Source organism: Onychostoma macrolepis, chromosome 21 (genome assembly GCF_012432095.1).
Source record: "Onychostoma macrolepis isolate SWU-2019 chromosome 21, ASM1243209v1, whole genome shotgun sequence".
In the NCBI taxonomy this organism is placed as follows: domain Eukaryota; kingdom Metazoa; phylum Chordata; class Actinopteri; order Cypriniformes; family Cyprinidae; genus Onychostoma; species Onychostoma macrolepis.
Window position 1 is genome coordinate 7,927,930 of NC_081175.1, and position 24,633 is coordinate 7,952,562.

Genomic DNA, 24,633 nt, shown 5'->3' on the forward strand with positions numbered 1-24,633 from the left:
AGACTGGTTTTGTGATCCAGGGTCACATTTACAACGACGTATTTGTAATGTGCATCTTTCTTATTTTTAATCTTTATTGTTAATAAATATATATTAATAAGAAATGCGATTTGCATATGGGTATAATTTAGTTCAGTGATGTTGTAGCCTAATCCTTTGTATTTTCTACATTTGTAGGAAACCATAAGTGTAGAATTGCACTGTCTGTTTACTTGTTTGCACCAATCGAGTGAGAGAAGCAGTGAGAGACGTTGAGACCATAGACTGTAAAAAAGATGGACGACGCATCTCCGCTTCCTTCCACTATAGAAAAGTGAAGCGAATACATCTCAGTATCTTTTAAGGACGAGTGAGACACACCCGGTTGAGACAGGTGAAAAGCGTTTCGTTAATAGTGAATATTGACCTATTGTGCGTACCGTTGTTGCTCCCGCTGTTAGCAGGGGATAATCGCTGCATTTGGGGTAAAAAAGACAGAATTATGTATTGTGCCAAGAAGGTCATCTGTTCGTTCACACAAGCACGAATTGATTAGCAGCTGCCTTTAGCGGAGCCTTCACCGATTACCTCCATTAATCAGAGCGTTCAGCACGGCCGTCTGTGAGTGACGTCATCTCCCAATACAAACACACCCCCTAGTATAGTCCCGCCCCCTCACAATGATTGACAGCTTTCCGTGTAGACATCGGAAATTCAAATTGCAAAAGGAATTGCGATTTCATTTGAGTGTTGGCAGGTTACAAGCGCGACGCAGAGAAAGTGAAAATCCAAATGTGGTAATTGATATTGCTATTTAAATATGACCGGCTCATAACTCGTAAGACATGGGAAATACAATTGCAAATGGACTTCGCCTTTTCATTTGAAATGTGGCAGTCACTGTGCATTTGGATTATGTCACAATTTATGCGCCCACATGTGGAAAACGCAATTGAAAATACAATTTGCAATTGCTTTTGAAAATAGTCCAGAAAATCCTTCCATAGTATATATAGTATTTATGTATTATGTGTGTGTGTGTGTTGCAACATATATTTACACAGTATGGGACATTCTGTAAAATTTCCTAAAGTTAAAGAAACACTCTAGCACTATTGCTCATACACAGAGTTAGGGATTAGGGCAAAACCTATCTAGAATTTTTGAGTACTATCAATCCAGTGCTGTCGTGCATTTATACAGAGCTCTATTATTTGTATTATTACAACATCTTTTGGCAGAATGGTTTTAGCTAGGAAGCATCTGCATTGGCAAAATGAGCCATGTTTCATAATAAGCTCCTTTAAATAGCCTACTGGCCCAGTCAGGAAGCCTGGCTGTACACTCAAGCATGGTGATAACTTCAGACAGCTGAGTCCAGCTTTACACTGTTGTTATGCCTGGTAAATTAGCATGCGGAGGTGGAGACCACCAAATACGGTTTAGGAAGGAAATGCTAAAAATAGCCAGTCAGGCAGTAAACTCAGTCAAGATCACCAAGACCAGGAATTTAATAACAAAACATCAAAAGGTAGGGAACTTATCGTGGCTTAAAAGTGAGTTTGTTTAATTTGTAAGCTTTCTGGGCTTGAGTAGTAAGTGTTTGAAAGAAAATGAAGTTAAAAAAAGGTTTTTTTACATGTCAGTCTGTGATCTCTGCTGGCAAATGGTTGAGAAGCTCCACTGTGTATCAACTGTAATTTTGTGTGAAAAATGAAATGGAAGAATTTAATGCTCAGAGTTGTGCTCAGAGAGTATGTTGTAATGCTCAGAGTCGTTTACCTTACCAACAAGTTGATTATTCGAGGTGCATGCTGCTCACTCTATTTTTAGTTTGTTGGAATTAAATGTTTTTAATTTTGTTTTACATAAGAAATACTGTTATATTCTGAAAGCAAATTAGACCTAAGAGGAGAAACAAACAATACAATTATTAAATTAAACTGCCATATGGCCAAGTCAATGCATTATATAAAACAAATTAAAATTGGACGGTGTCCTATGGTGTGACATAGCAAAAATGCAGAAAAAAAACTTAATATACAAATAACATGAGAAAAATGTATCTTCATTCTTAGAGTTACAAATAGCATGATTTTTTTTTTTTTCGTCACACCATAGGACACATCGATACGTCAACTACCCATATATAACTGTATATATATATATAAATAATCTACCACTCTTGAAAATACAGTCATTTTCTTGTTATTGGTTAACACACTCACTGAATATCTTTGGTGTAACATTTATTTTTACCTCACAACATCACACATAAGTGGTACAGCTGTTATTTCAGACTCCAATAAGACATCAGCTCCAGTTTTAGGTCTGTGATCTCATGCATATATATATATATATATATATATATATGTGTGTGTGTGTGTGTGTGTGTGTGTGTCGGGATGTTGGAGGTTAGTTGATGGATAACTAGTCAACTAACTGGCCAGTAATCCCCACGCCCCTTCTCTAAATAAGTCTAGGTCAGACAGTCAGCTGTGAAAGCCGTCACCACTCACCCTGTCTCTGATGAGTGTTGGCCCGACATTATATTTTTTACTCTGTCTAAATGAGATTCCAATAAACATAGGCTTTTTTTCTGAAGAATTAGGGGATGAGTGACAACGAAAGCCAAGGTTAAGCATCCACCATCAAAAGGTCAACTCAAGAGAGTCCCTACTATTGCTGATCAGATGAGATCCGATGAAAAGCATCGGATAGGTCTGTGTCTATATGTGTGTGTTGCAGGGAGATGTCAGACATAAATCAGTGCGATAAAACACATCATTAGAGTGTGCCAGGCTCTAATACTGTAAATATGGTGGCCACATAGGGAATTCTGACATGTTATTTGCTGCTTCAGACAAGTTGGTCAGGTGGTAATGGCTTGTATAAGGAGGTGTGTTTATGAGTGTCTGCACATAGTATGGATGTGCTGTTTGACGTGTATCCCAGAGGTCAGTTTCAATTCCCATTGACTTTCATTGAATTCATTCATTCATTTCGTCCATCCATCCGATTGTGTGATTCAGTGGTTAGATAAAAATAGGTATTTTATATTTGCCTTTGATAGTGTGTAACTTATAGTATTTTGTGCATAATATAAATGCAAAAGCAAAAATATGAAGACTATATAAAGTCATTATTTAGCTGTGACAAGTAAAACTAATAACATACTCTGAAAACCCAGTTAACTTGCCTGTACAGGACTGCTTTGTTCATATGCTACAGTAATATGGAGTTTATTATCATGTAATGTCTGTGATAAGTATTACTACAAACATATTATGAACCCCCAGTTAAGTCATCTGAACAGGACTACTTGTTAAATATATTTTACAGTAATATGTAGTTTATTAGCATGTAAACTGCAGGGTTGTTTAATTCTTCTGAATTGAATCTGATAAATCTGATTTGTTGACAGGCATGTCACTAATATGTGCAATTATTTTTTTCAGGAAAAACACTGTAATTCCAAGTAGGTCTTGACCACAATACACAATACAATTCCATTTCACGTCGCCAAATAATTTCAGTAATTTTAAAGTTTCTTACAGTCTATTACAGCAAAAGAACCAAAACCCAACAAGCCAATTAGTAATAATAATAATAATAATAATAATAATAATGATGATGATGATGATGATGATGATGATAATAATAATAATAAAAAAATATGATAAAAATAGCAAACTGTTCCTCTTTTCCCCCAAGAAATGTGTTTTACTATCAATAAAAAGCATGCTTTCTTTCTCCCACTCTCTCTCATACAAACACATACACAGAAACGTACACATGCATACAACTCACACACACATACTGTACATACTTGTTGTCAGCGCTGCCCCACAATTGTATCAAAAACAGTTTTGCAGCTGAAAAGCTACTTTTGACGTTTCTCAGCAATGTGGTAATATCACAGTTCTTGAAGCAGTTAAACTTATGGCTACTGAGGCTACACTAGGCAATTTTGCCTTGTACTGTGCACAAACACAATTGTCCAACCCACTCCCTCGCTGACCTGCACTCACATTGCACTTTAATCAGTCTAAAAATCTCCAAAAAGAAAACGGGGATAAAAACGCTCTTGCTCAGCATAATGAGTCAAAGAGAGTCAAGTAACACCGTGTCTACACCGGACACGACAGTGGTCGCATCACGCCCCATCCAGTATAGACAGCATCACTGATTATAATCAATAGAACCTCATTGTATTTTGTTGCATTGCGCTGTGTCGCTCGTGTCCGGTGTAGATGGTGTAAGTCTGACTGGGGAAGAAATGTATGATCCTGTAGCCACAATCAAAGTTTTACTGTTATTAATGTCTTTGCGTGTCATTCTTCGAATGAAAGACAGCTAATAAAACAAAAGAGGCCGTGGTTGAAGCTCACAAGTGAAATATGTGCATCGTCATAGCAACAGTTAGTGGCCACATCAGATTACGTCAGAGTTTGTTGTCATTTGCTGGACAATCATTTCACACTGCTCAGAAATTCCATGACCCAACAAACGCTGATTAAGCATGTTCAGTCTCCAACCAATGCCAACAAATGCCAACAGGGGTAACACATTGATCTAACAAACTGTTTGTCTGTGCAGTGTGAATTGGCCTTAATATGTTGAGGAATGCCATCAGAATGCCATGAATCTATGTCAGAAGGCCAGTATCACACGCATGTGTTGTGGTACTCTCATGAATGGCAGTGGATGCTGACTGCAACAGAATACATTTTTGAATAAAGTCATTATTTTTGTTTACTTAGCGCACAAAAATATTCTTGTAGTTTCATAAATTTCATAAAATTCAACCACTGATGTCTCATGGGCTATTTTAACAGTATCCTTACTATGTTTCTGGACCTTGAACATAGTAGTTCCCTAGCTGTTTATGCAGGGTCAGAAAGCTCTCGGATTTCATCAAAATATCTTAATTTGTGTTCCGAAGATAAACGAAGGTCTTACTGGTTAAGAATGACGTGAGGGTGAGTAATTAATTACAATTCTTTTTTTTTTTTTTTTTTGGTGAACTATGCCTTTAACTGTATCCCATTGCAAAAGCAATTCAGTCTTGCAATTCAGCCTGAAAACAGTAGGTACATACCTAACAATTTATTTATTTATTTAGAAACACGTCATAGTAGTTAAAAGTAGTATAAAGTTGGACAGAAATTAGTCCAAAGTACAAAAGTATTTTAAGGACAAAAACCTGACAAATGTCTTGAAATACATCATTTGAACAATGTCTTGAGGTGTGTTAACCATAGTATAAGGGGAATAATTGACTTCAGCTTTTGAATTATTAGAAAAATCATGCACACCTAATTGGATTATTCATCCGCCTGTCGTCAATTATTCCTCATGTAATAACCTCTTTATAACAATGTAATGCAGTCTATGTCATTTTTTTAGTTTTTTTGTAAGAATGACTCATCATACGCACACTGTGCTCATATCAGCGCCTTGTGAGTGGTGGACTGTCTGTGTAAAATCATTACACAAGCCCTCCAGCCACACTGGAAAGTTAGTATCAACCCCACCTGTCCAGACACTTCTGTGGGAAGACGAAGAGACTCAGACAGCCCTTTGATTTTTCTCTCTTGGATAACATTCTTTGAATGATGTCCACAGTAATGTGTGCTTCTTTCCCCCTCTTCTTTTCTTTTACCTTTAGTTATAATCTTAGCTAAAAGGGCACTGCCTACACCTACAAGAGTCATGCTGTTACCACTGCTTATGATATGAACAGCTGAAGTTATATATAGACTTACTTCAAAATATGTCCTGTGTTTCTGCACAGTAACAAAAAATATTTAGGATTCTGAAAATGTCCAGCTGAAAGCAAGAGTTTGTTTACTGTGTTAATCTAAAGCAACTATGGATGTATTGATGTAAAACATGCAGATGGTTAAAATAATCACTGTAAGCTGCTTCAAAAATTATTTTTCAATACAGTGTGTAAATACTACAGAGATTAGTAGTATCTGGTAACTTTGCCCTTGCACTGCTTTTCATGAAGGGCTTGTCATAATTTGATGGTAAGTTGTGTGGTTTTGTGAATAGGTGTCATTTATACTTTTAAGTTCTGACAGAAAAATAACATTCTCAAAAACCAGAACATACCCACAATAGTCATAATGTTGAAAACATTTTTATTTCAATGTTGCAAGTAGACTATAATTGAAACAACCGTCCAATCAATATAACGCATCAACTGCAAATGATTTCAAACAAACAATAATTGCTCTGTTTCTTGGATTTCTATATATATATATATATATATATATATATATATATATATATACACATACAGTGTTGGGAAGTAACTGGTTACATGTAACGAATTACGTAATTTAATTACAAAATAAAAGTAACTGTAATCAGTTACTGTTACTGAGAAAAAAAATATGTAATTAAACTACAGTTACTTATGAAAATGTTAAGGATTACAAAGAGGGTTACATCTGATTTTTTTTTTTTTTTTCACACACACTCCCACATAAAGATTTAATTGATTTCTTTCATAAATTGCAGTGAGTGCTCTAAAATATGAAACACCAATGTCTCAATGCAAATATGATTATTTGATAACTCTTATTTCCTATATGGGTTTATGTAAATGCTTTATTTTTTAAGATTAACTGTTTTTTTAAATGCATTGTTAGATTCCAGTGTTTCCTGTCGTAGCTATGCAAAGATTTGATTCCAAAAACAGTATCATAGCTATCAAACTATTATGATTTTAAATATGTATTTAACCTCAGAATGATCTCAAAGTAAGTCTGATTCTGTGGTGGCTATGCTTCAAAGGGGACATCGGATGCCCATTTTCCACAAGTTGGTATGATTCTTTAGGGTCTTCTTGAAATGGTCCCAGTGATCGTGTAAAACAACACCCTTTTTACCTTGTCAAAAACAGCTCTGTTCACAGTGATTTGTTTCGATGCATATCTCTTTACATGATAATGAGCTCTGCTCACCCCGCCCCTCTCTTCCGTGGAAGAGCAAAGGCGATTCGCAAATAATCAAAAAAATATATATATAAAGTGTGAGACTTACTACTTCTGGAGGTGCAGCTGGATCATGAACAATGGGTACAATCCTTGAATTTTAACTTTTTAACAAAACTTGCCTTGAATAGTCCCTCATTCAGAAAGCAAAGGAGAAAATGATTTGTGCAGACATAAACGAATTTAGCATTATTCGTTGGCGCATTACCATCAAAATCAAAAACGAATTCACTGCTTTCTCAGTGCCTCTGACGTCTGGAGAAAATTAGGACTCTTATATTCTTCTACATCTAACAACAAAACACCTGCATTGCTTACAAAACATTGTTGTCGCCACAGCTGCTCAAGCGCGGATAAATGACAGACTTCATACAACTGGCTGAGGGTGGAAATATGCAAATATGGAACGGTACATCAGATGTTGTGGGAGGGGCCTGAGCAATATGACATCATATTGGCTTGATAACTGTTTAGGTTTTTGGGGATTAAAAAAAAATGATTTGTAGGGTGGTTGTGTCTACGTACTACTAAGACGCATTTATATGCAAATTAAGATATTTTGCATCCAATGGTTCCTTTAAAATTAAAATATTACAATCTTCATTCAAGTGATGAAGGATTTTGAAATTCTGACAGTAATAAGTGTTGAGCACTACTGTAAGGTTAACCCTGTCTGCTTTACATGTTTCAAAATAATTAACAGTTGAAAACATTGAAATTTCAAAAAGTAATCAAATGTAATTAGTTACATTAATAAAGTAATTAAAAAGTTACACTACTTATTAAATTCTAAGTAGGGTCATTTGTAATCTGTAACCTATTGAATTTTCAAAGTTACCTTCCCAACACTATATATATATATATATATATATATATATGTGTGTATATATATATATATATATTGTCATGAATCTAGTCTGCACTTCCGTCCATTCATCACCAGAGGTCACTCGCTCACCACATGGACTTTCACACCACACACCACATGGACTCCATCTCCCATCATCCAACACTGATCACAGCTGTCACCAATCACTCATTGCAGTAATCACACGCACACCTGATCCCACGCACATACTGATCTCACACGCTTTATAAGCCTTGGACTTTCTCTGCCTCTCTGCCGAGTATTGTATGCGTTTACCGCTCCCATAGCCGTAGCTACTCTACCGAGCCCCTGTTGTTTTCCTAGTTTTCCCCCTGCCTGTTTGATTTGTGTTTTCCCGTGTTTGTTCTAGCCCGTGTTTCCCTGGATTAACCCTTGCCTTGCCGTTTGGACTCTCATTGCACCCCATTGGATTCTAGCCTGTGTTCCCTGGATTATCTCTCTGCCTTGCCCACTGGATACTGTTGCCGATCATCGACCTTCGCTTGCCCTAGGATTACTCTTTGTCTTGTCCCTGCCATACCTGTTTGCCATTGTTTCGACCCTGCCTGTACGACCACGTCTCTGCCTAAATAAAGCTTGCACATGGATCCGCACGACTCGCGTCTCGTCAGCCATGTTACATATATATATAAAAATGAGTCATAGAATAGAATTCATAGAATATCTATAATATTCTGTCTTTAGATGAGATTTGCTGTAGTAAATAGAGGTATTATTATAAAAAAATCATACCCCCCTTTATTATGAAGTATTTCCATATCTTTGAAATCTGATTTGGAAATGTCAGATATGTTTATTATACTAATTTTGTGTAAGAAAAATATGTTTCTGTCAGCTTGTTCTCAAAGTCCCTCTACTGGCTACTGATGACCAGTCCTGTTTTTAATTATTTCTGACCAATGGTCTGACTCATCTGTGCCACCTGATCTCTGAGCTATCAACACCAGAACAGCTCTGAGCACACTTCACACTATCAGCAAAAGCTCAGTCAAATCCACCGCAAGCCTGTAAGAGTACAGAAAAGAAAGGACAGGAATGTATGATTGGTGTATGAAGACGTCTGGTAGAATGTCCAAGCTGCTTTTTTTCCATTCAGTGAAAGTAAATGATACCAGGAGCTGTCAAGCTCTAAAAATGAATACACATGTTGTAGTACCACAGATTAGTTTATGATAGTGATTTTTTTTCATAAACTCTATTTTGTTCTACTCTGGTTTGTTTCCCCTAGTCAAATGTGTAATTAAATTAACATAGTGATCCCATGTACTGCCCTCTAAAACTGACTCACATTCAAGGTGGTCTATTCTGATCTTTTTTGACTTCACTTTCTCAGGTATGAATCATAGTACACCATGTTCTTCTCTATGCTGTCTTTAGCTTTTGTTAGGATGGAGCTGCCAGAACTGCATCATGAAAATGCACAGTAACAAACTCATCTGGGCCCCCCGAAAAGCAGCTGAAGTGGGAATGATTTATTTATTTATTTTTATTTTTTTAAAGCAATAGCTCTGGAATACTAAAGTTAAATGAACTTTGTATCATTTATCATGGCTGAAATACATTCAGGTGGTCCGCTTATTGCTGCTGTCAAACATAGTCTCTGTACTGTGCACTGTACTGTTATAGTTCCTAACTTTACATATAATAAATATTTATAACATACCTACAATATTCTTTAGCTATAGCTATACCAACTTATAATTGCTTACAAAAATAATGTACTGTGCTAAAAACTATAAAACTAATTATTAAACTATAAAACTAAGTATTCTAAATTCTGATTGAATGAACTTTGTTGAAAAAAAGACATAAGTAAATCACAAGCAAGTAAATAATTAGTTTTAAAACAACTTTTAAAAGAATATACACATTGATTTTTTTTCATGTTTAAAAATGTAACAAAATATAACAATAAATAATAGATTAATAATTAAATAATTTAATTATTAATTAATAATTAAATGTAACAAATATAAAAAAAAAAAAAAAATTTAATTTTATAATGCATTGACTCATTGCTTTTCTTAATAGATTTACCAATTGCTTTAGCTAATCATTTGCTTGATGCTTTTCTTCATTTATTTGTTAATCAAGTGAAAAAATGGCATTCAACAGTTCAAACATAGGTGCAGTCAATAAACGTTTGACAGATTTTTATGACACTTAAATTCTTAAAATTAATTTGAAAGATAATTGGTTACTCTCCCATATTGTCACATTAGGTTTTGTTTTTATTTTCATTTCTTTGGACTTGTTCTTGTTTTCCTGTGTTTTAGTTACTGTTTCCTTTGTTCTCATATGCCAATTTGATTCCAAAATTGCTGATTATGTTCATCACATGAGTTGTTTGGTTCATCGTTTTCCTGTGTATTTATTTGGACCTCGCTTGTCAAACACACTTCCCCACCTGATGATGCTCAAGGGAGATTTAGCAACCTCATGTTGAGATTTATGGACTTTGTTGCTCAGTACGAGTGGTGCCTTTTTCACCATGGGTTAGGTGAAGGAAAACACCACGGACCCAGAGCCAAGGACATCCTGCCAATGGAGATTTCCAGTCTGTAGCTAGTGCCAGAAGCCACATTTGTCCCAGAACCTGAATCTGTTACCAAGTCTCAGAGGAAACATTAATCCAGTTCAACATCCGGAATGGAGTCCCACCCATACACCCTCCATTGAAGTATATTTGTAGTCTCATCTGGATTATTGGGCTGGATTATTCCCACCAGTACCCAAGCCCTTCCTCCTCCACTGGTCCTCCCAGTTGCCAAGCTCCTTCATCTTCATTGGTCCCGCTCAGCCTCTTAGCACCTTTTTCTCCATTTGTCCTGTCCAGCTTCTTAGCTCCTTCATCTGCTGGTTCCACAAAGCTCCCTGTCTCCCTCCTCCACTGGTTCTGTTTAGCTCCGCCTGGCTTTGCACCCTCAGCTGGATTCGCCCAGTTTCCTGGCTCTGCCTTGTCCTCCTGATTTTCCAACCCTCCCTGACCCTCTGGCTCCACCAGCGTGACCATTGTCTCCTGGCCAGCCCATCCAACCATGGTTGAGGGACTATAGGACACTGATCATGCCTTATAACCATCTGGCTACACTTCAGGCTTTTGAGCCCAAAGCTCAATCTCAGACCTTTGACCTGTTGCTCCCTCAGCTTCTCTTTGATCCGTTATTCCTTCAGATCCACCGGGGTCCCTCATCCCTCTAGGTCTGCCTTCATCAGGCATCACCCTGGCAATTATCACAGACTCGGGGGCCTCTGGATGCACCTCAGCCCTTCAGCTCCAACAGGTTCCTCTTTCCCTCCAATACCACCTTGGTCCCCACTTCCAGTAGATACACCTCAGTGTTCCAAGCCTCCAACTCTGCGTTTAGCATCGTCAGGGAATAAAAGTTTGCCGACTCCTCTGTCCAGGAGGAAAGAGCCCAGGGTCCTGACCCTCCCTCCCACCCCGTTATGGAAAGTATGTCTCCCCATCCAGTGTAGTTTTTGCTTATGCTGTCAAGAGACACCTACCGGAGGTGACAGTCACCTGTCACCTCCACACTTTATTTCCCATAATCTCTCCTGGTTCCCACTTGCACACACTCCACAATCACCCACACTTGCGCGGGCCGCGGACGGCAGCCGGACTTTCCCTGCGAACGGCGGGCTTGCCATACTCTCTGTCGGCCGGCTTGCCGGGCCGCGGACGGCGGCCGGAATTTTCCCGCGAATGGCGGCCTTGCCATTCTCTCTGATGGCGACCAGGATTTTCCCGCAAACGGCGGGCTTGGGAGAGCCGCCCATGGCTGTCGAGTCTTCGCCGCAACCGGCAGCGGGCTTGGCAGCCGAACCAGCCTGTAGTCTGCCCAGCGGGCCGGGCCCAGCCTCAGACTGTGGTGGCCCGGAATCAGCGGCGGCAGGCTGGTGCGGGCGACGGCTTCCATCTTCTGTTTCGGTTCAGTCTTCTGTCACGTGTCGTCGGGGCCAGGGAAACAAGGAGACGTGTAGACGAGGAACAAATTACTTTATTAACAACTACTAACATTACAGAAAGACACTTCAAAGACAATTCTGACAATATACAGACATAACATGACTTTCTATGACAAAACGAAATGACAATATAAGACCGACAGCAGGGGCAAGGAAACACAGGGCTTAAGAAGGCTGGGGAAAACTAGATAATTATTAACACAGGGCTGGGGACCAATTAACTAATGATTACTACAAACTAGGACAGGAACAGGAACTCCAAATAAGGGCACGAGAGGAGGGGGAAACACAAGACGTTGAGACAAAGTCTGACAGTAAATATATCTGTCCATTTAAAAAGTATTTTTTTATTTAATTTAATTATTTGATAATTTATTCACTTCATGTCTAAGTGACATTTCTGTTCCTCTGTAATGACTAAGAACACTCCATATCCTGTGGTAAAAACACTGTAATGCATTGCCTGCTCTTGTATTTCTTTAATGAAGAATTGGAACATTCTTGCATCATCTTTATGCCTCTATAAATTCATTTTAAGTTCTCAAAAGATGTGTTGCAGCACATTATGACTGCAGAGAGTCTCTGACAGTCAATTCATTGTCTAATTTAATGGTTTAAGCCAGGGGTCTTCTACTAAAACGGCTCGAGGTCCAGTAATGAACCCTCCCCACCAGCCGAGGTCCGAACAATTATATATAAAAAACAATTGATGGTTTTTGCCAGGCCAGGGTATCTGCAGGATATTTAAGCTTAAATTCAAGACTTTTAAAGACCTTTTTTAAGACTTGCACAAAAAAATTAAAAATAAATTAAAAATTAAATAACTGTAAAAAGCATGATTTACAGTTCAGATGCAGGTTTTCACAAAAACAATCAAGTATTATATTATTAAACAACATATAAATATATTTTACTGCCTTAATTTACATTTTATAACACATTATCTTCTTGTTGATCTACCAGTTCACATTTACAACTCTGCGTGTTTGCTGCTTAAAAACATGGGTTGATTTTCACATTGGCCTTTGACAACAGCAGACGTACGGGCTGATTGAAAATGGAAAATCATTCTCTTCCAGCAGATGGCGCTTTGGGAACGGCAAAGCCCAAGAGACAGACTCTACAAAGCAGCGAAGCAGATGACTTTGAAACGTGCAGCGCTCATATTTATTCAATGAATAGCCTTTTTTAAGTTTAATCGCAATTCTTGTCTTTCAGTCCCCACATTTAAGACCTCCTGAAATCATAATTAAGACTTTCTAACATTTAAGATTTTTAAGGACCCGTCAACTTTCCTAATTTTTGAAAATGCCATTGTTTTTCACCCACTGAAAGTTTCATCTGTCTGTGCGCAGCGGGCAGCTCCCTGCTCTCATCACTGCTCGCATGACTGCACCCAAACGGCTCTAGAGCTGACCTTGATCTGCTAGATATAAATTTGATTTACTAGAAATTAGCGTTTGGTATTTTTTTCATTATGTCAAAAGCCTTCACGGATTCGGACCGGAGTCCACTACCGTAAAGACTACAAAAGCTGCGCCAGTTGAAATAGAAGCTAGATACGTAGGTCCGGGTCCAGATGGGACGGCTTCTGGGTCCGGACCCGGACCGCGGTCCGCCTGTTAGTGACCTATGGTTTAAGCATTCATATGGATCCCTTTAGTACCACCGCTCCCTATACGCAGAGTACGCAGTTTGCGTAGGGCACCATCTCCCAAGGGGGCACCATCCCAGTTTCTCAAAAACAAATCGTTCTATATTAATATTAAAATTAACATATACATAAATAAAAATATAAATATAAACATGAACATATATACCATTATAAAAAAATGCATTTTACGGTGAACACAGTAGGCAGCAGGCTAAGCACACGTGACGCGCCATTCCCGCATCCGCTCGCACCTCATTTTGGAGGCGGAATGCAAATGATCATAATTTATGGACAACTATACCCGTGAAAATACATCAGCAATCCGGCGCAGAGAAAAAAAAAAGAAAAAAAAAAACGAAGCCCGTGCATCATTTTCAGGTAGGCTACATTCATAATCCTGTGAAACTTTTTTGGCTGATGTTAATAAATTATTCATGTTAATGAATAAAACCAAAAATCATGGTTCTTGTAACCATGGTAACCACAAATTAACCATGGTTTTGTTACTTCAAATAATAGTTTACAAAGAAGTACTAGGATAATATTTTTTTGTGGTTATAAAAACAGACCTAAGCCAACATCAGCCGTTAAATTACTTAAAATGCATTATATAAAAACAATGAGGCAATAATGATTGGTTAATTAATAATTATATGGTTTCATTGAATAACACTGTTAAAATTCATAATGTAATACAAAATAAATAATTTATGTACATTACATGTTATTACAAATGCCTGTAAAGGGCGCCAAAGGCCTGGTAATTGCTGCTGTTACACTTACAGGACGATCAATCCTTGTTTAATACTGACCAAACATAGGCTAATTCAAATATCCACTTAATATTTAATTTTTGGCCACCTTTTGCAATAGAAATGCTACAGCCTCTATAATTTCTTCAACAAAAACATGTGGACATCACAACCCTTAAAACAATTTACTATGGTTTTATCGTAGTAAAACTGCTTAGTTTTTTTTTGCGTGATTTCTGAATGCTTGAGACTATAAAATCAATCAGACTACTGTAAATTGTAGCTGTAGGTAACTGTCTAGAGCTACAACTGTAATTTGTAAATAATGTAATTTAATTACAATTTATTTACTTTTATATTTTATTAAAGTTCTATTTTGATCCCTATGCTTTTTTTTTTTTTTTTTTTTACTTCCATAATATTTGACAGAGGGGGCACAACAATACAATTCTGCTTAGGGCACCCATTTGGCCAGCAGCAGTGTTGGGCACGTTACTTTAAAAAAGTAATTAGTTATAGTTACTAGTTACTTCTCACAAAGTTAGTAACTGAGTTACATCATTATAAAAGTAACTAATTACCAGGGAAATTAACTATTGCGTTACCTTAAAAAAAAATTTCAAATGTCAAATAACTTTGGATGTCCCCAATATTAAATATGTTAAATTAATGAAATGGACACTAAAAAGAATAAATTATTATTATAAAACATTGCACATTAATCTACACTATTTATCTACTGACACTTAGTATCAGTCAGTCAAGCATTATAATATAATATTATGATAATTTAATATTATATGATGATAGAACTTTAGTAATTAGAATAACCAAGTATGAATGCATATTTGTCATCAATATAAAACGCATTAAGGATTAATGAGCTGCTGGATTTATGAATATTAATCACGTTGTCTGCATTCGCTCGAATTGATTTGCTGAAATCAAAACAGGGACAATAATAGATGAGTGCCAGCCAATGAGATTGTGGTTTGCGCATTAGTTCCGCCCACTACCAGAGAAACCGGCAGTTCTTAAAAGAATTCCAAAGGAACTCCGTTATTTTGACAGGAAAATACAACAAAGAATATTGTTTACATGTAGCGCGTAAATTCTGCATGTTATGAAAGACTCTCTTGCTCTGTATCTTTCTTTGCGCGCGTGTATGTGAGAGAAAGCGACGGCGAGTTGTGCGCCTTCACACTAGAGTTTATAGTGCGTCAAATACAGCTACACCGCGCATCCATTCAGATGAACCGAAAAATTTAATTCTAATAATATAATATAGTAACGCCACATTTTATTGTCAGTAACGGTAACGGCGTTGTAACGGGGGAAACAGTAATTCGTTTGATTACTCGTTACTGAAAAAAATAACGCCGTTAGTAATGCCGTTTATTTATAACGCCGTTATTCCCATCACTGGCCAGCAGCGGCCCTGGATCCCTTACACTTCAAATCAAGCCTATTGTAAGCCTGCTAATTTCACAACCATTGAAAACTGACATCATAATTCTTTAATAAGCAGAAACCTACTGGGTAGATAAAATGAACGAAAGGAGCATATACGTTCAGCATTACAGAATTATTTAGTGTGAAGGTACGGTCTATATCTGGCTCTTACTGCTCCCTCAATATCCATTCCAAATCAGATATACTTTCTTCCTGGCACTCAACAGCCTGAAGAAAGCTGGCATCAAGCTTTATCACTTTATGTTCCATAGTTTCTATCAACAAATAAAACTCCCGCCCTTGGATTTGGAAGTTTGGTGAGGAAACTCCAGCCTTGTAATAAATGAAAGTTCTTTGTCTCAGTTAGATTTCAGGGGATGCAACAAGGTTGAGGTGATTTATTGTTCTGTGCTTTAGTGACAAAACCTGAGGGTGGGCTGGAGCCAAGAATTACTGGTGAAATTTAATTGAGTTGGATGAGATTTTAAGGTAGCTCACTCTACGGGCCTGACTTATTGCTTCCTTGCTCAATTAAAACAGAACATCTGCACATTGTATTGTGCAGCAGAGTGCTGTCCAAGTCTGCTTGTGGTATCCTTTGTTGACAAAGTGGAAGAAATTGTGTGGATGCATGTCATGAATCACAGCAAGTTAATGTTTGCTTTTGTCTCACGTTAGGGTTAATTTTAGGTGGTACTTTTTGTTTTGAAACACAACAGAGCTTTAACCATTTAGTGCCACTGACAGGACAGTTAATTTATAAACTGCCGCGATACGTACAACAACCAACGTAATAAAACATCGCCAGATTCACATTTTTCTGTTTGGAATAAAATTAGACTTGCTTTTAACAATACGGGACATTTTACTTTGAAAGGGCCTCAGAACATACAACAAGCAACATAGCATCATCTTGCAGAAAATGACAGTCATTTCCAATGAAAATAGGTTGCTTATTTGAAATGTGACATTTGACATTTTTACCTTGCCTCATTTGACTTACAGTAGGGCCTTAATTTTCTTTGGATGCATTTGCTGGCTTTTCATGTGTATTTTCAAGTTACTGTAAAACAGCATCCTGTTATATTTTGTCTTATATTGTATAGTATTGTGTTCTTTACAGTATATTGATTTAATGATTTGAAACAAAGGTTTTGAAGTTTCATGAGGCAGCATTATGGCATTTTCTGACCTATTTATTTATTAATTTTTTTCACTTTAAGCATGAGCCAATATTTTATATGTAGTTATATTTTTGCTTACAGTCTGCATGAAACAAAACTTGTGATTTCTGTTTTGTCTTTTCTATTGTGTCATATATCTGAGTGTAGCGGTTTCTCAAAGGAGAAAAAATATTGAGCATAGGACATTTTATCAATTGGTAATTGATTGAAATGTTAGATAATTGTCTTTTGCTAATTGCTGCAATCTCATGTGTGTGACAGGTTGCTGGAAGGAAAGTCTCGCCCTCGTGCTGGTGTGAATATGATAAAAATGAAAAAATATGTTGTTGTACATATGTTGTTATAGTTGCATTAGTTTGGCTTTTCCCTATACTGAGTGTTTATTTTCTAAAGGGAACTTCAACACTAATGTCCTGTTTCAATAAGTACCCTAGAGCCAGTCACCTGTCTGTGTGTGCTATGAAGAGAACCACATGAACCCTTCAGCAAGACATGGTCTCACAGGTTTGTGTGTGTGTGTCTGGCACCATGTGAATTTTGCCAAAATTGTGTGTTTAAGAAAGAAACAGAGTGATGTATACTTACTCCTTAGAGACAGATTGATTCACGAGTCTTGCTTTGGTGTTTCTTGTGGTGCCAGGGTCAGATGTGGCTGCTAGGCAACAGATGCCCCAGCCCCACAGAAGCTGATTTGAGCAAACACCAACAGCCCACCACTGAATATATAAAAATGCACATTTTTAATATACATGTACATTATATACTTAAAGTCATGCAATTATATTGCATATACAGTGTTTCATGTATACCTGCAATACTTCAAAAATATACATAATCACCACCATAAAACACAGCCCTATTCAGATGGTAATTGTTTCTAAATTTTCACCATTTACAAGGGGTAGTTGGTTATTTTAATGCAGTCCAAATCCAGGATGTCAGTGTTTTTCTCTCATCACCCCCGTAAAAATCCCCGGCCGAATTACCGACTGTTTTTTGACAAACACCAAGGTCATGTAGCAAATTAGCTCAAAGGGGAAATATTAATAATTAATTATAACTGGTTATAATTAATAATAAATATTTAGATTAGATCTTAGAATTAACTGTAGCAGAATCTATATTAAAATTATTTGATCTCTCTGTCCACCGAGCAGACAATATAATCATTTATCAATTCTAGGAAAGATTATTTTCCTGGCCAAGGAAGAATAGCTTTCTTACTTTATGCAGTACTAGCAGTAGTTTAGCATGTAGCAAAGAAGCAACATTCAGTGACTTTGAATTGTGAGCAGCACACAGAGACAATCAATTGTGAATATAAGGGATTTAATAAATTAAACTATAGCTAACATGCAATTAAACTATGCAAAACACACGTACAGAATGAAGGAAAGTAAGGAAAGAAAGACAGAAGAACAAAAGAATGGCAGTATTTCACATCAATTAACCACAGCATAATGAGAACCATCAGAGAATCACAAATCACCTTAAAAAGGGGCTCAAACTTAAACATGCATCTAAATAGGGTAAATAGTTACTTGCATTGGTTTTGTTGCTGAACAAGACTCCTGATGCAGTAGACAACAGAGGTTCTTGATGAGTTCTTTAGGAGTGAGCTGGAGGTTTTCCTCTGGTTCTTCTGAAGATAGGAAAATCCACAGCGAATCGACAAAAGTTACTTGAAGATAAAAACTGCCAGAAAATCAAACTCAAGAGGAGAGTTTTGAAGAGTCTTTGAGAGTGTACATCTCAAGAAGAAGGGTTTTTGAGCAACAATTAGTCTGAGTTAGGTACTTTTAATAGTTCCTAGTCACACCCACCTTTTGGGTGGAATGGCCAATGCCAGATGTGAATTTTTTAGTGGTAGACGTTTTCTTTGTCTCCATTTATGGCACATTTGCATGCTAATTGCTGGTCTGGAGGATTGGTGCAGTTTTACCCAAAGTATAGTACTAATAGTATGATGCATTTCACGATCAATAGTGTACATTGTTTGTGGAACAAAGAGCAGATCATTTTGAGACCAAGAAAGAAACATCTAGAAGATATTAAACCAGAGATACATTCATATACATGAATATAAGCATTTAGAACATAACTAATTTAAATAACGAGTGGTAACTAGGCTAATATAATAAGGAAACATACAAACAACATATACCACATACATTTGTAACTGATTAATTATAGTCTAAATAAAGAAAATGTCTTTATGTGTGTGTGTTTATGTGTATTGCGATCGTAGGGGTAGTCCACTGATCAGCCAGGCCTTTGGGGCCAGGCACCGGGGGTCATTTACTTCTCTTTGGAATGTGTTTGAAGTCCGATGGGGAGATCAGTGAGTTGATCTGTTTAGCATCTTCTTGATAATGGTGGGAAAACCATTGGCAATTTAGCACCCATATAACTGTAGAATATGCGGTCAGGTCTGTAATTTATATGCAAATGTAAAAAGGCTAAAAGGGTCTCTATGACATAAAGCCCCAACGATCATCAACGATCCTAAGCAGATGCTACAGTCATGTGGTAATTTAACTGCCATTCAAATCCACATCTCTGAGTTTACGATAAAAAAACGATTCAAAATTCAGTGTTTCAACCCTTTTTGAGCACTCCCGTACACCATAAGCTAACATTGTATTTCGGTGTAATTTGCATACATATTTATTTCTGAAATGCTGGAAAGTTTTTAAAAGAACAATACTTCATAACTGCTCCACCACAGGGAGTAAGAGCAGAAAGAGAAGAAACGCATGTAAACAAAATGTGTTCGAAATGGATCTTTATTATGGCAGCAGCTGGCCACGTGAGCAGCAGAACTCGCTCCTCGACTGTGAATAAATCGCCATCCGAATCCATGAGTTTTATCACTGAGGTGATATGTAAATTTATTTTTACAGACCTCCATATGAGAAACAATTACTGTCCGTATCGGGCTTATGATGTATACGGGTCAATACAGTTTGGTCAATACCATTTGTATTTTTACCATGATTAAGATTAATTAAACTGCACATACATTCTTGTCTGTCTCATGTCTGCATCTGTGCATTGTTCTGAAAATTCTAGCTGGCACTGTCGACTACAGGAACCAAGCTTAACAGAAGTAGACATTTGTATGACAGTGGTAGCAAGTCCCCATGAAATCAAAATGGAAGTTTTTTTTTTTTTTTTTTAGTTTAATATGAATATGTTAGCCTGAAGTTTACCTATAAGCTATTCTACTCCAAAACAATGACAAAATTCGCTTTTAGAAGATATAAGCATTCATAGCTTGCAGTTCGTCACTTCCGGCAAAATGGATCAACGATTTTTATGACATCACCCTGCACTTTAGCTTCTCATCAAAGTTTCTGTCCAATCAAATGCTCTCTAGCATCCGAAGTGCTGAGATCGGTCAATTTTTCACAGTGTAGTTAGTATTTGCTGTAGGCTACATTGAATGGCACATAGTGCACAATGTAGGCTATAGAGAACGATTCAGTGTAAATATGCTTTCTATTGGGGCAAATTAAGTCTGGTTTCACGTTGTGTCACGCAAACTGTGGCAGCGTGCACAGTGATCCGGACTTTGGCTCTGGTCCAGAGACGCGATCACACGGACAGGATCATATGCACGAGTCACCATATATTAAACACTTTTAAAACTACACAGCCTCAGCATGATTATGATCACTATTTTGTTTTACTAAGAGTTTCATATTGAATCTAGGGCATAATCTATCTCAACGGTTCTGGCCCGAGCATATATAAACAAAATGCTAGTGGCTATTTTAAAAAGTGGGCGGGGCTGCTCAATATGTCCCGCCCTGTCTTCCTGTTTCAGTTTAAATTAAGTCACCACATAATGCTACATGTTTCAAGGCACTTCAGTGGACCTTTAAGTTTAATGATTCTGTATTGCTTTAGTGCCTTTTTGTCGAAAGAAATAAGTCTATTGACAGTTCTCTCCCAGGTGGTTCCATTATTGTCAGCATTAATTCTAAAAATTATTCAATGGGCTATGTTACACTTGTCAAGAAATTGACAATGTTTTGGTTCAACATACTCACCTGTTGATCAAAGTGTTCCTTTAATTTGCAGCAGAAAAGTTTTAGTTTTTAATTTTCAGGAGGGTTTACTAATTTTGCACAACAGCACTTTATCACTTTGAAAATAAAATGCGAATAATTTTTTTCAGTTCTTTGTTGGTAATTGATCAAGCAGACTTGCTGAAACTTTTGATCTAAAAATAACATTAATTGTCTTCAAAGTAAAGAGTAATTGCTAAATTTCAAGTTTCAGAGGGGTGTACTCATTTATGCTGAGTACCGTATATTTGTTGTTGGACTTCAAAGTTACCTTGAATTTGATTTATTTTAAGAACAATAACTGTAATGAGATTTAAATAAGTCTGAAAGTGTGTTCCTGCAGAACATTCTCTGACAAGCTGACACTTATTTTGTGCTTTTGTTTCTATTTATCTGTAATTTTTGGTTTTACTCCATCCTGCTGCATTCAATTTTTCTTCTGTTATTATGTTAAAATGAATGAATGAATGGTGCATTTATATAGCGCTTTATTGTGTATTGCTGTACACCCAAAGCGCTTTACAATCATGTGGGGGGTCTCCTCAACCACCACTAGTGTGCAGCATCCACCTGGATGATACGACGGCAGCCACAGGACAACGGCGCCAGTGCGCTCACCACACACCAGCTGCAGGTGGAGAGGAGAGAGAGAGAGAGAGCGAGCCAATCAAGTGGAAGAGGATTATTAGGAGGCCATGATTGATAAGGGCCAGTGGAGGGAATCTGGCCAGGACACCGGGGTTACACCCCTACTCTTTACGAGAAGTGCCATGGGATTTTTAATGACCACAGAGAGTCAGGACCTCGGTTTAACGTCTCATCTGAAAGACGGGTTTAAAAATGCTGTTTATAAAAAATTTTGACACAGTGTAGAGCATACAAATATAATAATACTAATAATGTGGGTATTTTAAGTTCAAATGTAACTCAAAGTAATTTAAAACTTAAAAAAGAAAAAATGTGTTCTTGTAGAAATTTCTAATTCCACATTTTTTAAAGTGCCCCTATTATGGATTTTTGAAAATTACCTTTCATGCAGTGTGTAACAGCTCTAAGTGACTGAAAACATTCTGCAAAGTATTAAAACTGAAAGTGCACCGTGTATAAAGTTATTGTCTCTCATTGAAACCTTGTTTTTAAAACGAATCTCAAGCCATTTCGTCAACATGAAACATTAGCATATTGCCCACCCACTTGTTGGTCTTTTCAAGTTGGTCTGAATGAAAATGCAATTTCATTCTTTGCCACTAGATGCTGCTTTTGGAGCTGTAAAAATAGAGGTTTATCTGGTAACGCTGTACACAAAGCAGCACTGCACTCACAAATGCTGGTTTATCAGGCATTACAGGCATGATGAAATGGAAATGAGACCAATCGGACCAATCACCGATGATTAGCATCACGCAAAGGAGGGGTTTGGAAAAATGAGCCGTTGAGCGAATTGTTTTGGAGTCATTGAGCAAGTAGGCTAAGGTAAAAAAACAAATGCATATTATAAGACAATGAAAGTATTTTTTGACCTTGCATGCATGTCAACCTGTTATTGGGGACTCCCAAAACCAAAATATGAACCTTTCATTACCCATAATTTATGGGATCTTTTAAGTCAGATTTTGTTGCTTATTTGAAATATGTAATTTAAATGTGAGTGTGGCAAGTTTTAAGAATTCAGAACTTCCCTTTAACTGGTGATGTATCCTGGGGGATTCAAACATTTGAGAGGCTGTGGGGAGAGGCAGGGAAAGTACAGGTCTCATTTCTTGGTTTCATGTTGAAAGCGTGTTTGTTGTGAATATTTAGATATATTGACTTAATACATTCTTTGTTTAGCTCACTGGCAGCATTTAAAACTGCATGGCAGCCTGTAGTGGGAAATCTACTCAGCCTCTGAAAAAAGTTGATCTAGTTCACATATTTACACATGTTGGACGGGCTTACCTGTTTAAAAAGCATTAGTTGTTCAGCATTAGCTTATTAGGTTTACATAGAAATTTTATGAATTAAATGCTTACATTTTTCGCAGTCTGTCTCTAAATGTTTGTATCTCAGGGAATGCATCACCCTTTTAAGGTTATAAATCAAGATATAAAAACAAATATATTGACTTTTTTGTTGCTTGTGTTTTAGAAAATCAAATCATTTTGTAATCTTGACAAAACACATATCTTTGGAAAGATCTGATAGTCAGGGTTCCATATTTGGTGACTGTTTTGTAATAGAAGTGCTATTGTGACAGAAAACATTATTAAAAAAAAAAAAAATCAATAGAGTTTGGGGTGTAACCCAGTGGTTATTTTTGGTATAGTGCCCAAACAAAATCTCACAGGAACCACAATGTTTGTGATATCAACTTCAAATTTGGAACATAACTTGGTTAGACATATGGCTTTGATTTTATAGCAATTTTAGAGTGCTACATATATATATATATATATATATATATATATTAAAACAAAATTTGTGAATTACATTATCTTGTAAACCTAAACTTCTATAACTTTTTTATACTTTAGTTTTTTGAAATGCACTCAATCTGCTATGTGTCATCTTTAAAAAGAGCCCAACCTTTAATCTGTATTCTAAAATGTTGAGGAATTACAACCATTTATTGAAAATGTTGTAACAAGCATTGATAAACAAGTGTTCTGCAACGTATACTGGGGGATACAAACATTAAAATCAAAAATAAGAGTCAAGTTTTGAAAAAACAAAACAAAAAAACAAAAAACAAACATGAAATTGTAGTATTTGAGTCTCAATAAGATGGAACATATCTTTACGGTCTTGGCCTTTAAAGGGTTAAAGGACAAATATAGCCACCAAGTGAACAGACTTCCTTGTAATGGATTTATTTAACCAAACTCTTTTGGATATTGTGAGATCTCGGATGTCTCATGATCAAATATATTTTCATATGACTGCCTCCAGAGTAAGACACTGATGAATAGTTATACATCATTGCATTATTTGCCCCGCCCCACTGGTGTTCAGTTGCTTATGGCCGACACCTGTCTACATTAGCCGAGAGTGTTGCATCATTTCAAAAACAAAAATTCAGCTTTGCCATCACGGGAATAAATTATATTTTAAAATATATTAAAATAGAAAACAGTTATTTTATTTTCTGAATTATCATCTTTGAATGATGATTTAACAGCTCAATTATAAAGACAGTCACTTGTTTCATTCCTGAACAAATCAGTGAGTTTCAACAAATCATTGCCCCCCCACCCCCAATGTCGCCCATGTAAATATACTGTATATAGGCCTATATGCTGATATATGCTGGTTTGAGATCTCTAGACCAGAACATAACATGCCCCAGCGCAGGTTGGCAGTGGAGCTAAAGTTACTATGGCGATAGTATATATTTCTAAGCAAGAACAGTCAGTTTCTTTGGATAGCTTTGCTACAGAGAATAAGTGATTTGATGCTGTTTCAACAACAAAATAAAATGGAGGAATTTGGTCCATATTTGAAACACTGTGTTGATAGTGGGATAGTGTTGATATACTATTAGGGGTGGTGTGGTAAAGTGAATAAAGATCTGGGATGTAGTTTCAAACCCCAAAAATTATTATTCATAAACTATCATAGATGTGTCTTTGCGCAAGACACTTAAGCCTCGTTTATACTCGCGCCTGGCTCCACTTCGCGAGCCTCCGCTGACT

The 24,633-nt window shown here is 36.9% G+C and overlaps 1 protein-coding gene across 2 annotated transcripts in view; it reads left to right on the top strand.

Moving 5' to 3' along the window:
* Positions 1-1,427: 1,427 nt before the first annotated feature.
* Positions 1,428-24,633, top strand: part of sgcd (sarcoglycan, delta (dystrophin-associated glycoprotein)) — a 364,688-nt gene continuing 341,482 nt past the window's right edge. The window contains exon 1 of one of the 2 annotated variants that reach the window (XM_058758921.1): positions 1,428-1,510. In XM_058758921.1, the coding sequence (XP_058614904.1) occupies positions 1,433-1,510 (78 nt within the window). In that variant the 5' untranslated portion in view covers positions 1,428-1,432. The remainder of the gene's footprint in view (positions 1,511-24,633) is intronic. The other variant, XM_058758924.1, reaches the window with a different exon arrangement.